Source organism: Takifugu flavidus, chromosome 5 (genome assembly GCF_003711565.1).
Source record: "Takifugu flavidus isolate HTHZ2018 chromosome 5, ASM371156v2, whole genome shotgun sequence".
Taxonomy (NCBI): Eukaryota; Metazoa; Chordata; class Actinopteri; order Tetraodontiformes; family Tetraodontidae; genus Takifugu; species Takifugu flavidus.
The window spans coordinates 18176798-18193712 of NC_079524.1; the positions used below are offsets into that span (position 1 = coordinate 18176798).

At 52.7% G+C, this 16915-nt stretch overlaps 1 protein-coding gene across 1 annotated transcript in view; it reads right to left on the reverse strand.

The window, feature by feature from the left end:
- Positions 1–20: 20 nt before the first annotated feature.
- The window catches only part of rorb (RAR-related orphan receptor B), a 26363-nt gene continuing 9468 nt past the window's right edge, over positions 21–16915 (reverse strand). Inside the window, exons 2-11 of the mRNA XM_057033305.1 lie at positions 8574–8659; positions 8343–8484; positions 7755–8186; positions 7027–7148; positions 5040–5172; positions 4777–4884; positions 4574–4684; positions 4338–4450; positions 912–4196; positions 21–420 (exon numbers count right to left, since the gene is read on the reverse strand). Coding sequence (XP_056889285.1) covers positions 4032–4196; positions 4338–4450; positions 4574–4684; positions 4777–4884; positions 5040–5172; positions 7027–7148; positions 7755–8186; positions 8343–8484; positions 8574–8659 — 1412 coding nt within the window. The 3' untranslated portion in view covers positions 21–420; positions 912–4031. The remainder of the gene's footprint in view (positions 421–911; positions 4197–4337; positions 4451–4573; positions 4685–4776; positions 4885–5039; positions 5173–7026; positions 7149–7754; positions 8187–8342; positions 8485–8573; positions 8660–16915) is intronic.

Here is a 16915-nt window from a genome sequence, read left to right on the forward strand (position 1 = left end):
CGGACTTGATAACCATAAAATTTCTTTTAATGTTTTTATTCCCACAACAAAATGTCTACAAAAGCGATAAAATATAGAATTGAACAAAAGTCACTCACATGTATGTATGTACATCTGAGGAGGGGCTGTGAGGAGCCTGCAGAGCTCTGAACCCTGACCCTTCCCCCCCGCACCAGTGGCTCTGTCTTTACCGTAATAAACGCACCCTCACACACACACACACACGCAGACACACGCACACACAGACAACATATACACACACAGACACACACACATACACACACAGACACACACACATACACACACAGACACACACACACACGCTGTTTCTGTGGAAATGTTTGGACGCAGGTCGTTGACCTGAGTCCAGAGTCCAGCAGCGTCCTGCTGAGTAACCGGGACAGGAAAGCGTCTCCGTGTCTCGCTGCTCTCCACACAACGTATGGCGCTCTCCACACAACGTATGTTGCTCTCCACACAACGTATGGCGCTCTCCACACAACGTATGGCGTCTCCACACAACGTATGGCGCTCTCCACACAACGTATGGCGTCTCCACACAACGTATGGCGTCTCCACACAACGTATGGCGTCTCCACACAACGTATGGCGCTCTCCACACAACGTATGGCGCTCTCCACACAACGTATGGCGTCTCCACACAACGTATGGCGCTCTCCACACAACGTATGGCGTCTCCACACAACGTATGGCGCTCTCCACACAACGTATGGCGTCTCCACACAACGTATGGCGTCTCCACACAACGTATGGCGTCTCCACACAACGTATGGCGCTCTCCACACAACGTATGGCGTCTCCACACAACGTATGGCGTCTCCACACAACGTATGGCGCTCTCCACACAACGTATGGCGTCTCCACACAATGTATGGCGCTCTCCACACAACGTATGGTGTCTCCACACAACGTATGGCGTCTCCACACAACGTATGGCGCTCTCCACACAACGTATGGCGTCTCCACACAACGTATGGCGTCTCCACACAACGTATGTTGCTCTCCACACAACGTATGGCGTCTCCACACAACGTATGGTGCCCTCCACACAACGTATGGCGTCTCCACACAACGTATGGCGTCTCCACACAACGTATGGCGTCTCCACACAACGTATGGCGGCGTGAGTCACCTACACAATGCTCCACTTTTGCTGGGAACAACATTCTAAACAGTAAATTAGCGAACCTGAACACACCAGCTGCACGTATGTCTGATGCATATAGAACATTTACATTACAAGCGTGCCCTTCTCTGGGCTCCTCTCACACCTCTGCTGGAGCAGTGGTGGGCAGACGTGTACAACAGGAACTTGAAGCCAAGCGGGTTGAGAGGGTGCACGTTGCGTGCACGCTCCTCTGCGGGTGGTCACGTGTATAGACAACCATCGTGCGCTCTGGGTGCCGATGGAGCGATAAAGGCGCGTGGCGTGCGCTCCCTCACATTCAGAACCCCCCTCCCCTACAGGTCAAGGGTCACTGGTCCGGGTCAGCCAGGCCCTTCAGAGCAGGGCCGCCCAGCCCACATTCATGTTCAGGAGAAGCTTTTAAAAAAGGGACTTGAACAACAACATTTAGGTGGGTTGAGTATAAATAAGACTTTATTTCAAATTCTTTCAGTTGCTGACGTGTTTTGAACTGACTCGACTGACGGGGAATTTACCCTAAACCCATGAACCCTGACCCCCCTGACCCCCCTGACCCTGCCAACGACCCCTCCCACCAGAGTCACATGAGAAAACACAAATAAACCCCAAATGTTTCATTGGAATGAAATGTCATGCAAATAGAACAGAACAACAACAGGCTAATAGTAATAGAAGAATCATAGTCAATAATAAGAGCAATAATAATAATAGTAAATAGTAATAAAATAAAAATAATCTTACAATGCAAACATGACAGTAGTAAATGCCTCCACTTCTTATTGCTACAGTATTTTACTTACAGTGTTACTCCCCCCCCACCTCCCAACCCCCCCTCTGATTCACAGCAACGTTTCACACACAACAAGTGGGTTAAGGTTAAGGTTAAGGTTAAGGTTAGGGTTAGCTAACCCTAACCTTAACCCTAACCCTAACCCACACACAAAAGCTTCATATTCACGTCTGGAGGTGTTTCTTTATTCACAGATCTGTCAGGGGACGTCCCTCACTGTCCTGAAGCAGCAACGCACACACACACACACACACACACGCACACACACTCATCGAAGCCTCGGCCGGGCTGGTTCCAATGCCCACGTTTGGTGACTTGTCTCATTTTAGTCTACAAAGTGAAAATTCATTGATCGTCGAGTTTCGTGGATTTGCAAAAATATTCAACCCTCTTTTAATGCAAAGTCAGAAAAAGAGCTGCTCCCTGAGAGATGCTGTGGTGCATCGCGCTACAATTATGGAGTGATTGTCTTCAGAGCCACGGGCCTCTGATCTGGGGTCAGGTGACTGGGATAACACTGAGACCGTGGTGAAGACACCAGTGTCCTTCACACCTCCGTCCACGTGGTCAGCACCGAGGCACGAGCGAGGAGGAAATGGCAGAGCAATAAATAAGCCGTTGTCTCAGGCTGGAAGGGGGCCGCAGCGCTACAAAGACCCACGGGTCCCCAGCACGGCGGTGCGGAGCCCAATTCATCAACACGACATTCATCCAGGACAGATCATAAGTGCTACAACTATATTGAGCCCGAAGGAGGAACGGCTCCAGGTCTAGGTCCCGTTGTGACTCCGCGGAATGTTCTCGATTACGTCCTAACCCCAGATCATATTTAGTCACATTGTGATGGAATAAATAGAGTTTCACAGAAGAAAATTCAAATATAGTGCAATTTTTCATATCTGCCACCCAGTAAGCTGCTGACAGGAAGAGAAGGGGAGCAGAGAAGGTCCTAAAGGCAGAGTGGAGTTATTGCTCTTTAGAGAAACATTGTTTCAGCCGAGGAGGGTTGTGCAAAGCCGGAGGGGTGCCGGAGGGGTGCCGGAGGGCTCCTGCAGCCTCCCGCTCACGATTGTCCTGACTCGGATCTTTTGACGCTCCTCTGCTGCCACACTGGCCAGCGGGGTCAGAGCCAGGGACCAGGCCCTGGCTCTGGTTGGCTCTGTCTGGTTGATTGTTCAGAAGAAGTCCACTGTTGATGGACGATTATTGCAGCAAGAATAAATGATTACGGCAGAAGCTGCCCGATTCTTTTAGGTGTAACATAAACTCATTTGTACGTATATATCTTTTCCTTCAAAAGTAGTAGCTGTTGATTTCTTTTTAAATCCTTCTTTACGTAATTCTCTAAGTTCACATCAGAACAATGTCGTAGCTTCTTTACATATGAACAAACTCCAAACAAGGCTTCTAGAGTTCAACAAACCCAAATTCACTCTTGGTTTGACCCAATATTCTTTTAAACGTCTCAACTTTACAAATTCTGTACATAAGAACCTATCGTAAAATTTAAAAAAAAACACAGATGAAGTATAGTCGGCCGCAGGGGTCCGATGTAGATTTAAATTAGGTCTAAGGTATCTGAACAGAACAGGAAGTAATACTGGAAATCGCTCTGCACTAGAAGGGTATCTACAGTTACCTGGCTACGGTTACCTGGCTACAGTTAGCTGGCTACACCCACATCGCTGCCCCACCCAGTTCTTCACTAAAACAAGGAAAAGGAACCAAATCTTTTGACTTGATGGTCTGGTCCATTTCCAGGACCAACGATTCAGATCTTCAGATTGTTCACAGACCGGGCCCAGTCTGTACATTTCTGGTCAGGAGAGCTGACTCTTGCTCGTGCCTTGGGGCCACTTTCGCTTGTATATACATTCTTCAGACTGTATCGGTGAAGTCGATGGATTAAGTTCTGGACATTCCTACAATTGTTGGCGAGAACTGTGTTTGTGGCAACTGGCTCCTCATCCTCCAAGTTGAAATGAGGCTGCGGGGGTTTGGGAATCTGCTGACGGACGCAGCCTGTGCTGCTGCATCGGTGGTAGCGGCGTGTGCTCGGTCCACCACGGGGAGTCACTTGGGCATGACCATGGTGGAGTTGGGGTCGGGGTTAAACAGTTCTTTGTAGAGTGGAGGAAAGAGGACATTGACTGTTTCCGGGTGCAGCTGCTGGAAGGCCTGCAGCTCCTCTGTGTGGAGTGTGCACAGGGCCGACAGCGTTGGAATTCTGCTAATCAGCTGCCAAGCAAGAGGAGCAGACCGAGAAATAGAGGGGGGGTTAGAGATGAGCAGAGAGGGTGCCACGCTGCTACACACCTGTGCACCCAGAAGAGCTCCTTTCATTCTTGGTCAGGCTCTGATAGAGGAGGGGGGGCTTACCTTGGCCAAAGTGTCCTCGTCCATGTGGTTCTTCTGCATGATGTGCTGCAGAGCAAAGTAGATCTTCTCCTGGAGCTTCTGAACCTTCCTGGGCTCCATCAGCCAGGGCCGATCTGGGCAGGAGAGAGGATGTTTCCATGAGTGTCAACACCACCACCACATCGGTGTGGTTTACCGGCTTTACCGGCTTTACCAGCGTTCAGGCTACTTCCTGTTTGGTGTCAGGGTGCACTGACCTGTGGAGATGAGCACGGCTGCTGAGAACAGAGCGATCTCCTCCTCTGTTAGCTGCAGGGAGCACAAACTCTTGGCAAAGTCAAACACGGCACTCACTAACTCATCACACCCTAGAGGGGAAAGGAGGACACCAACGAAGAAGGGTTACTGCGGAGGTTTCAGTAGGGTTTGTTGAGCTTTTCCTCTGGATGCACCATCTTACCAAGGGCCTTGAACACCTGCATGCCTCCATACTTCCCTTCGAAGAGAACGGTGTTGTTGAGAGGGTTGAAAGCCCGACACATCCGCACCAGAACCACTTCCAGACAGCCTGTAAGAGGAGACGGAGCAATAAAACCAGCCACTCACCCCTGCCTGCCTGTGGATTCAGGCCACTCAGCTGGTGCCCTCTAACCCCAACCCTAAACTCTCTTCTTGACTCCACAACAGAAACGTTCTGGAAATCAGGGGTCCAGCAAAACTCACCTGATTTGAGCAGCAGGATCTGATCATTCTGGCAAAGTTCCATGAACCCTGAGATTCGCTTGGCAAATTCTACCACATACTGGATGGCGTGGGTGATCTGGATGGCACACTGCTGCCACAGGACGTCCCGGGGCTGGAGGCAGACACACGGGAGGTACAGGTGATGTACAGGTGCTTCACAGGTGCTTTACAGGTGGTTAACAGGTGCTTCACAGGTGCTTCACAGGTGGTTAACAGGTGGTTAACAGGTGGTTAACAGGTGCTTCACAGGTGGTTAACAGGTGCTTTACAGGTGGTTTACAGGTGGTTTACGGGTGCTTTACGGGTGGCTTACACGTGCTTTACAGGTGCTTCACATGTGGTTTACAGGTGGTTAACAAGTGCTTTACAGGTGTTTTACAGGTGCTTTACATGTGGTTAACAGGTGATCTACAGGTGATCTACATGTGCTTTACGAGTGCTTTACAGGTGGTTAACCGGTGCTTTACGGGTGATTTACATGCAGTTTGCAGGTGCTTCACAGGTGATTAACAGGTGCTTTACGGGTGCTTTACAGGTGGTTAACAGGTGCTTTGCGGGTGATTTACATGCGGTTTGCAGGCGCTTTACATGTGCTTCGCAGGTGATTTACAGGTGGTTTACGGGTGATTTACATGCGGTTTACAGGTGGTTTACACGTGCTTTACACGGGGTTTACGGGTGGATAACAGGTGCTTTAAAGGTGATTTGCAGACACTTTACGGGTGGTTTACAGGTGGTTAACAGGTGCTTTACGGGTGATTTACATGCGGTTTGCAGGTGCTTCACAGGTGGTTAACAGGTGCTTTACTGGTGCTTTACGGGAGGTTAACAGGTGCTTTAATGGGTGATTTACATGCGGTTTGCTGGTGCTTCAAGGTGCTTCACAGGTGATTTACGGGTGATTTACATGCGGTTTACAGGTGGTTTACACGTGCTTTACAGGTGCTTTACATGGGGTTCATGGGTGCTTTACGGGTGGTTTATAGGTGGTTAACAGGTGCTTTGCAGGTGATTTACAGGTGGATAACAGGTGCTTTAAAGGTGATTTTTGGGTGATTTACGGGTGGTTTACAGGTGGTTTACAGGTTGTTTACGGGTAATTTACAGGTGATTTATGGGTGGTTTGCAGACACTTTACGGGTGGTTTAAAGGTGATTTACAAGTGATTTACGGGTGGTTTACAGGGGCTTTACAGGTAGTTTACAGGTGGATAACAGGTGCTTTAAAGGTGATTTTCGGGGGGGTTTACAGGGGCTTTACAGGTGGTTTACAGGTGGATAACAGGTGCTTTAAAGGTGATTTTCGGGGGGGTTACAGGGGCTTTACAGGTGGTTTACAGGTGGTTTACAGGTGGTTTACAGGTGCTTTAAAGGTGATTTTCGGGGGGGTTTACAGGGGCTTTACAGGTGGACAACAGGTGCTTTACAGGTGGTTTACAGGTTGTTTATGGGTGATTTACAGGTGATTTATGGGTGGTTTGCAGACACTTTACGGGTGGTTTACAGGTTGTTTACGGGTGATTTACAGGTGATTTATGGGTGGTTTGCAGACACTTTACGGGTGGTTTACAGGTTGTTTACGGGTGATTTACAGGTGATTTATGGGTGGTTTGCAGACACTTTACAGGTGGTTTACGGGTTGTTTACGGGTGGTTTACAGGTGATTTACGGGTTGTTTAGGAGTGGTTTGTAGACACTTTACGGGTGGTTTAGAGGTGGATAACAGGTGCTTTAAAGGTGATTTTGGGGGGGGGTTACGGGTGATTTACGGGTGATTTACAGGTGATTTATGGGTGGTTTGCAGACACTTTACGGGTGGTTTACAGGTGCCTGTTGTCATACTCTGATTGGAACCCAGACACACCTCTCAAATGTCCTCTCAACACTCGCGCCTCAGTAAACCACAGAGTTTGCTGACACTGCAGCACCTTCATGCTGGTGGAACCGTTTGAAGATGTCAAACTCACCTTGCTCTGGTAGATCTTGACCTCTTCGTAGGAGTGTGTCTGCCAGGCCAGCTGTTGCAGCTCGTCTGCTGTGTACTGACATGTCTCTAGGTGGGACTTGATGATGTTCTGAGCAATTCGGTCTGAAAGAGACGATTGTTTGAGTCTTAATCTATGAACACTGTGGCCATTCATTAATTATTGACAGTTCAGATTAACCACGTTTCTTCTGTAATGTGTAGACCCAAAGGTCTGTAATTATTAATTCATCTATACTTTTTCATCTGTGAGAAACTCTGGGTCTCGTGAAATGACATCTTGAAATGCCCATGTAGGTCCTGGTGCAGGTTCTCATTCTTTCAGGTCACATTAATCCGTACAGGTGGATTTGTCAGGGCTGACCGCCCAGGATGGGGGAGTTCTTTTAATAAAACCAGCACTCAGAGGTGAAACTTGTTCCTCTTGCTCTCAACTGTCCAGTTAGGCCTTCGCTAGACACCTTTATGGGCATCTTGAAATGAAAACAGCATCGCTGGAGGATGGAGCAACAAGCTTCAGCTCACTGGAGCAGCCGGTCTCCCACCTACATGTAGCGCTGGAACGTCTGTGAGAACAAGGTCACGTGATGGTTCTTGGATTCGTGTGAACCCGATGTCAGCTCGATTGCTAAACCTTGGTGTTCTCCTACCATGCTGCCAGCGTAGCGGCAGCTCAACTCTCTCTGAAGTTCAGTAGGATTAGAGCCTTACCCAACTCCCCCATGCTGACGTTGTTGTGCCCCAGCTGAGGGTCCTGGTAGCCTCCATAGCTGAACAGGTTCGGCACTGGCGTGAGCTCATAGACCGGCTCCTGCTTAATGTGCTTCATGCCCGACATGTCCAAACCCGACTGATCTGGGGAAGGCTGCGTGGAATCCATCCCATAATACCCCCCCGGGACTCCGCCTCCGTTGCCATGGCCACCCTTGGGTAGTTCAATGATGTGGCCGTTGGCGTAGGTGCCTCCGATCTCGTGGTTGAGGGTGGACAGTCCGTTGGTCAGGCTGGAGGAGTAAACGCGGGCCAGGGCTTCGGCCTCCCCCGTCTGCTGCTGCCGCTGCTCCTGCAGCCGCGCCTGGTGCTTCTGGACCTCCGCGTACAGGCTGTCGCGCTGCTTTTTGGACATGCGGCCAAATTTAACGGCTAAACAATGAGAAATGAGCAGAATTAATGCCCAACCAATCACCCAGGTGGATTCAGTTGGCTTTCTGGACATGGCACTTTGAGCAGAAACCTTGGCCCCTTAAAGTGGGGCTGATGTGTTCCAGGGGGTTTTAGGGACACCGGACGTGTTCTCACCATCTCTAGACATTCCAAGAGCGAGACACTTCTGCAGTCGGCAGTGCTGGCAGCGGTTGCGGTTGGTCCTGTCGATGAGGCAGTTCCTCTGGCGGGGACAAGAGTAGGACGCATTGTTCTGTTGGCTCCGTCTGAAGAAACCCTGCAGATGCCACCAAGAGAGGGTGAACACAGACGTGCAGGCAGACCCACACAGCAGACTGGCCCTCAGGCGGAGGGTAGAGGTCTCACCTTGCACCCCTCGCAGGTGATGACGCCATAGTGGATGCCTGATGATTTGTCCCCGCAGATTTTGCATGGTATAACTTCAATTTGGGCTGCAGGAAGAGAGACAGGGAGACAGGCAGAGAGACAGGGAGACAGGGAGACAGGCAGAGAGACAGGTCAGAACATGTGTTATCAGGACAGCCTGGCGAGACAAACGCTCCTCATCCCACACCTCTCCACCGGTGGTCCCATTAAGGTGGAGAAGCCAGAAAGACTGAAGGTGCTTGAATGTGAGTGACCTCACAGGGGCACAGTGACCCCTGGACCCCTCCCAGACCTTTGAAAGTCCCCAACAAAGACAAATGCACGTGCACATCACACATAAAGGCTTTGAGTATGTGTGCATGTGACGGGGTACGACCGTGGGCTCAGCCCCTAAAACAGGCGTAGCCTGCCCCCCCAGGTGGGCGCTCCCACTGAACCCCGTAGCTGTACTCACCGTGTCCTGGCAGCTCCATGCACACGCACGACCAGAGGCACAGGAAGTGCTGCAGGCTAGTGCACGGCAGCGTCGGTGTCGCTCACGTCTGCCATAAAGGCAGAGAGAGCCGCCCAGACTGATGCAGAGGTGTGTCTGCTGAGCTGGCACACCCTCTATAAAGAGATTACGCCGCCTCGCTAATCCCACATTAGTTAGGTCCCCACGTCTCGCTGAGCGCCGCTTCACTCAGATTTCAGAGTAACCGCACATAAACGTGATAAAACTGCTGCTAATTTCCCTGATGGACTGAAGGGATCAATAAAGTACTCAATCAATCAATCAATCAATCAAAACTGCGTCTTTTACAGCACGAGAGGCTCAAGAGGAGTAAAGTCACCAAATCTACTCGAACTGGAACTGATGTGTGTGTGTGTGTGTGTGTGTGGTGGGTGGGTGTGTGTGTGTGTGTGTGTGTGTGTGTGTGTGTGCGTGTGTGGGAGTGTGTGTGTGTGGGTATGTGTGAGGGTGTGTGTGTGTGGGTGTGTGTACGTGTTGGTGTGTACGTGTGGTGTGTGTGTGTATGTGTTGTGTGTGTGTGTGTGTGTACGTGTGTGTGTGTGAGGGTGTGTGTGTGTATGTGTGTGTGTGTACGTGTGTGTGTGTGTTGTGTGTTGTTGTTGTGTTGTGTGTGCGTGTGTGGGAGTGTGTGTTTGGGTGTGTGTGTGTTGTTACGTGTGTTGTGTGTTATGTGTGTGTGTGTGAGGGCTGTAGAATAGAGGATAACAGGGGTCCTAACTGTTGCTAGTCCATCATTCATTCACACCATTTTACATTTACTCCTCTCACATGACTTTCAGCCCCAGCCCCGTGTGCACGTGCACGCAGGCAGGTTCATGGATGTGCACGGTGATGTGTCACTGTTGCACGGCTGCACGTCCCGCAGGTGAGTGTACGTGCACCTGTCGGGCAGCTCACGAGTGTGCACTTTTGGAGTGTAATTGGATCATGTGTGAGGACTGCAGACGCTCCGGCCTGTCTAAGCTAATCAGCAGGAATAATCGCTCCATCCCACCTCGTTAGCACCACAACTGTCTGCTTCATGCTGCACTCTCATGCTGCACTCTCACGCTGCACTCTCATGCTACACTCTCATGCTGCACTCTCACGCTGCACTCTCACGCTACACTCTCACGCTACACTCTCACGCTGCACTCTCACGCTGCACTCTCACGCTGCACTCTCACGCTACACTCTCACGCTGCACTCTCACGCTGCACTCTCACGCTGAACTCTCACGCTGCACTCTCACGCTGCACTCTCACGCTACACTCTCACGCTACACTCTCACGCTACACTCTCATGCCTCTCATGCTACACTCTCATGCTGCACTCTCATACTACACTCTCATGCTGCACTCTCATGCTGCACTCTCATGCTGCACTCTCATGCTGCACTCTCATGCTGCACTCTCATGCTGCACTCTCATGCTACACTCTCATGCTGCACTCTCATGCTGCACTCTCATGCTGCACTCTCATGCCTCTCATGCTACACTCTCATGCTGCACTCTCATGCTGCACTCTCATGCTGCACTCTCATGCTGCACTCTCATGCTGCACTCTCATGCCTCTCATGCTACACTCTCATGCTGCACTCTCATGCTGCACTCTCATGCCTCTCATGCTACACTCTCATGCTGCACTCTCATGCTGCACTCTCATGCTGCACTCTCATGCTGCACTCTCATGCTGCACTCTCATGCTGCACTCTCATGCTACACTCTCATGCTGCACTCTCATACTACACTCTCATACTACACTCTCATGCTACACTCTCATGCTGCACTCTCATGCTGCAGTCTCATGATGCACTCTCATGCTGCACTCTCATGCTACACTCTCATGCTACACTCTCATGCTACACTCTCATGCTACACTCTCATGCTACACTCTCATACTGCACTCTCATGCTGCACTCTATGCTACACTCTCATGCTGCACTCTCATGCTGCACTCTCATACTACACTCTCATGCTGCACTCTCATACTACACTTCATGCTGCACTCTCATGCTGCACTCTCATGCTACACTCTCATGCTGCACTCTCATGCTGCACTCTCATGCTGCACTCTCATACTACACTCTATACTACACTCTCACGCTGCACTCTCACGCTACACTCTCACGCTGCACTCTCACGCTGCACTCTCACGCTGCACTCTCACGCTGCACTCTCACGCTGCACTCTCACGCTACACTCTCACGCTGCACTCTCATGCTGCACTCTCATGCTACACTAATTATCAGTGCTGTCGTTAGCATAATTCCCTTTCATGTTACATAGTCGGGTAAAGAACCATTATTGGGATTTTAACCCGCTCATTCTTCAGCCTTTCAGTTGCATTTCTGCCCCCTAGTGGCCACGGAGGTATCGCACCCTAATAAGATGGGCTTTGCTCTTGATGAGTAATAATAGATGAGTCTGCCTGTCTGTCTGCCTGTCTGCCTGCCTGCCTGTCTGCCTGCCTGTCTGTCTATCTGCCTGCCTGTCTGCCTGTCTGTCTGTCTGCCTGCCTGCCTGCCTGTCTGCCTGCCTGCCTGCCTGCCTGTCTATCTGCCTGCTGCCTGCCTGCCTGCCTGTCTGTCTGCCTGTCTGTCTGTCTGTCTGTCTGCCTGCCTGCCTGCCTGCCTGCCTGTCTGCCTGCCTGCCTGTCTGTCTGTCTGCCTGTCTGCCTGCCTGTCTATCTGCCTGCCTGCCTGCCTGTCTATCTGCCTGCCTGCCTGCCTGTCTGTCTGTCTATCTGCCTGCCTGCCTGCCTGTCTGTCTGCCTGCCTGTCTGTCTATCTGCCTGCCTGCCTGCCTGTCTGTCTGCCTGCCTGCCTGCCTGTCTGTCTGCCTGCCTGTCTGTCTATCTGCCTGCCTGCCTGCCTGTCTGTCTGCCTGTCTGTCTGCCTGTCTACCTGCCTGTCTGTCTGTCTGTCTGCCTGCCTGCCTGTCTGTCTGCCTGCCTGACTGGTTTACCACAGGCTGGTGGAACTACTGCAGGTTCTGCTGAAGCTCAGATGCCCCATTTACAGCTCTTGCCCAGCTGGCTCCAAACTGGGTCAGAACCCTGGACTGGGACCACAGACGCTGCACAAACCGCTAATGCTACACAGACGTTCCTGTCTGTGAATCAGGTCAGATGGACCCGATAGAGCCGACGGGCAGGAACCACAGTCCTGTCGTCCTCTGGACCGGTACTGCCCACAACACACCCAGAATTATGAATGGTGCCGGCCCGCAACCGCTGCTGCTAATGCTACTACTGCTACTATTGCTACTACTGCTGCTGCTACTGCTGCTGCTCTGCTGCTGCTGCTACTACTGCTACTGCTGCTGCTGCTGCTACTACTACTACTGCTGCTGCTGCTGCTGCTGCTGCTGCTACTATTGCTACTACTGCTGCCTACTACTACTGCTGCTGCTGCTGCTGCTGCTACTGCTACTGCTACTGCTACTACTGCTGCTGCTGCTACTGCTGCTGCTGCTGCTGCTACTACTACTGCTTCTATTGCTACTACTGCTGCTACTACTACTGCTGCTGCTGCTACTGCTGCTGCTACTGCTGCTACTGCTGCTACTGCTGCTGCTGCTGCTACTGCTGCTACTGCTGCTGCTACTACTGCTGCTGCTACTGCTGCTGCTGCTGCTGCTACTGCTGCTGCTACTACTGCTGCTGCTGCTGCTCAGCTGCTGCTGCTACTGCTGCTGCTACTGCTGCTGCTGCTGCTGCTGCTACTGCTGCTCAGCTGCTGCTGCTACTGCTGCTGCTACTACTGCTGCTACTGCTGCTACTGCTGCTGCTCTGCTGCTACTACTGCTACTGCTGCTCAGCTGCTGCTGCTACTGCTGCTGCTACTACTGCTACTGCTGCTGCTACTACTGCTACTGCTGCTCAGCTGCTGCTGCTACTGCTGCTGCTGCTACTGCTACTGCTGCTACTGCTGCTGCTACTACTGCTACTACTGCTGCTCTGCTGCTGCTGCTGCTACTGCTGCTGCTGCTACTGCTGCTACTGCGCTGCTCAGCTGCTGCTGCTACTGCTACTACTGCTACTGCTGCTCAGCTGCTGCTACTGCTGCTACTACTGCTACTGCTGCTCAGCTGCTGCTGCTGTGCATATACGTTATTCTTTGGAGAATCGTCTCTTGTTCTGCAGTGATTGTGTTCACTCCCCTTTTGCCCCGGGCAGATTTCCCTCCCCGTGTGGCAGTAATAATGCCCCGAAGCTCCTGGCTGTGTGGGCAGGAGCATTGTTGAGGTGAATGTTCCTGGGGAGCGTCTCCCTCAGAACCAGCAAAGAGTCAGAGATAAGTGCGTCTGTATGTGAATATGAGGGGGCGTCGCATTGTCAGCGGAGCCTCGTGCCAGTGGGGACTGTCAGGTGGGATATAGGGAGACGGTCCTGACAGCATTGCTGTTGCCACGGTGACCACCCACTCGCTGCACTCGTCTGGCTGTCACAGCAATGATGTGCTCCAGCACCAGGCTATTAAAGGAAGTGATGTCACTGGCGTGTGGAGCAACTTGGCGTGTCTTCATCAGCGGTTGGCCCCCCCCCAGGATGAGGATGAGGACTCTATTCTCGCTGCTCTGCTGGATAAACATGTGTTTCCAAGAGCCTGTCTTTGTTTTTATGTTAATACGACCGTCTTTTCTCATTGTCCCTGCTGGAAAACCCTGCAGCACCAAACAGCTCAAACAACAACTTCCTGTCTCTTCCTGAATCTGTCCCAACCTGGTGGGCCTGGGGGGCTGTCGGCATCCTCAGCTAGCACACGTGAGAGCAAAGCTAACAGTTTACCGTGCTAACCCCGGCATGCTACGGCGAGGACATTATTGCTGTGTTAATTGATTTTTAATGAGGGAAGAGTCTCCTGGGTGTTCCCAGGGTTGACCCTCTTTCTAAATTGAGTCCCAATTATCTGCGCTGCGCTAAAACTGCAGCAGAGCACCAACATCTGCACGAGACGCCCCTGGAACGCAGGAGCACGTGCAGCTGGAGGGTGACCTCTACCTTCCAGGAGACCAGATGTTGCTCTTTAATCTTGAGGTCTTCTCACAGATTTCAGAGGGAAGAGCATGAGAGCATTTGAGTCTGATCTGTGACAGTAAAACTGAGACTTTACATCTTTATTATTCAAAGGCGCCTAAATAAGCTGCGGATGCTAAATTCCACATCTGGAGTCATTCAGCTCAGTCAGTTTAGTGGATAAAAGGTCATTTATGGATGAGGGAAAGTTCTGATTGGAAAGTAGCAGAATTAATGATGTTCCTCAAAGCTGCACTTGAGTGTGGTGCTGGAGTCCACGTGGGAGGTGTTTCCATTGGGGGGGGGGGACATCACAGCTCATCACGCAGTTAAAATGACTTTCTACTGTAACTTTTGCCGCTTCAGAAATGCTAACTCGAGTCCCAGAAGGTTGATTTGTTGGGGATGAATGTGGGGGGGGGGCTCCACTTCGTTAAAATGTGCGGAGCTTCTCGCCAGTTAACGAGACACCTTGAGATGAGCGCCCCCCCCAGCTCCTGGTAAACGGGAACAGCCTCTGAATGATGCGAGCACCAGCCTCTCCTCTTCAGTCTGTCTGACTCCTTCGTTTGAGGCTCTGTCCTCAGTGGAAGCTGCTGTGGAACCCTCACATCTGGATCCTGATCTATTTTCATTAGCTCCGTCTTCCTCGTCTTCCTCGTCTTCCTCGTCTTCCTCGTCTCGCGGAGCTCTGAGAGAAACAAGCTTTTCTTTCTGACGCTCCAATGATAAAAAAAACATTGGGAAACTTTTGGTGATCACTGAGTGGATTAGCAGCCATGCAGCTGGGAATAGCAGTGGGTTACCCCCCCCCCCCCCCCCCGGGCCCCTGTCATGTTCTCACATCACACTGTCCCATTAAATCCAGCTAACACAGCCTGCAATGAGCCTCCAAAGGGACGCCGCGCTGCTCCGCTCCGCGCCGCCGTGCCGCTCCGCCGTGCCGCTCCGCGCCGCTGTGCTGCCTGTTTTTACTGCCTGCTGCATCTAAAACATATATTAATAATCTGGCTGCTCCTCCACAAGTAACTCAAAGATCTGTCACCTTCAAGGTAACCAAGGCTGACCCAGGATGTGGTAGTTTGGACCTCTGGACTGATGGGACCCCGACCTGGACTGATGGGACCCCCACCCGGACTGATGGACCCCCAGTGGGTCCATCTAGAGACCTGGACCGATGGACCCCCACCCGGACTAATGGGACCCCCAGTGGGTCCATCTAGAGACCCGGACTGATGGGACCCCCACCCGGACTGATGGGACCCCCACCAGGACTGATGCGACCCCCACTGGGTCCATCTAGAGACCCAGACTGATGGACCCCCACCGGGTCCACCTAGAGACCCGACCGATGGACCCCAGCGGGTCCACCTAGAGACTCGGACCGATGGGACCCCAGCGGGTCCACCTAGAGACTCGGACCGATGGGACCCCAGCGGGTCCACCTAGAGACCCGGACCGATGGACCCCAGCGGGTCCACCTAGAGACTCGGACCGATGGACCCCAGCGGGTCCACCTAGAGACTCGGACCGATGGGACCCCAGCGGGTCCACCTAGAGACTCGGACCGATGGGACCCCAGCGGGTCCACCTAGAGACCCGGACCGATGGGACCCCAGCGGGTCCACCTAGAGACTCGGACCGATGGACCCCAGCGGGTCCACCTAGAGACCCGGTGGGGAGCAGAGCATGCTGGGGGTGCCGCTAACTTTTGCCTTAATTTCCTTCTTCTTTGAGACGCAGGAATAAAAGTGAGAGCAGACAGATGTGCAGTGACATCTGCATGCAGATGGGTGACACGGGGCCCGCCCCCCCCACCGCTCAGCAGCCATAGCGCTGCCCCCCCCCCCCCTCCCCTCCCCCACCACTGTCTCTCTCTGCCAAAGATGTCTTTGTCCAGTCGGCCACATAGACACTGTTGCTGCCGGAGCATATGTCCCCCCCCACACAAGCTCAGACAGCCTCCCTTGCCCTCCCCCATGGTGTGTGTCAGAGGGCATGAGCTCGTCCAGCTTGCCATGCAGCCCCAAAGCACTCTGGGTAATTGCTCAGCTAGCAGGTCTGGGATCAGCTGCAGCCTGCTCATAAACTCTTGTGCTGATTGGACGGCAGGACGAGGACACAGAAGGGTCCACTGGCTGTTGTCCACCGAGGGACACCTGCAGACATTAGTCCAGCAGACCCCCCGGCCCCCAGCAGACCCCCCGGCCCCCAGCAGGACCCCCCCGGCCCCCAGCAGGGAGGGACACCTGCAGACATTAGTCCACCCTTACACTGTGACGTGGACGGATGTCCCCTCACCCCTACTGTACACACAGCACCCCCTGGGTGACCCGCAGGACCCCCCCGGCCCCCAGCAGGACCCCCCCGGCCCCCAGCAGGACCCCCCGGCCCCCAGCAGACCCCCCGGCCCCCAGCAGGACCCCCCCGGCCCCCAGCAGACCCCCCTGCCCCAGCAGGACCCCCCGGCCCCCAGCAGGACCCCCCGGCCCCCAGCAGGACCCCCCCGGCCAGCAGGACTAATTGAGTTCAGCAGAGTGGAAGTACTGAGTCCAGTACAAGAGGCCTGCATCTGGTCCCTCCTGAACCAGGACACACACACACACACACACACACCCCACACACACACCCAGCCATCTACACACACACACCACACACACACACAAAGGCACACTCGCTGAACCAAAAACGTGCACATCAATCCACACTCTGCTCTATTTTCTTTCCTCCAGGCTGACGTGCACACACACACACACCACACACACACACACACACACACCACACACACACACAATAAGCCAGGAGTGAT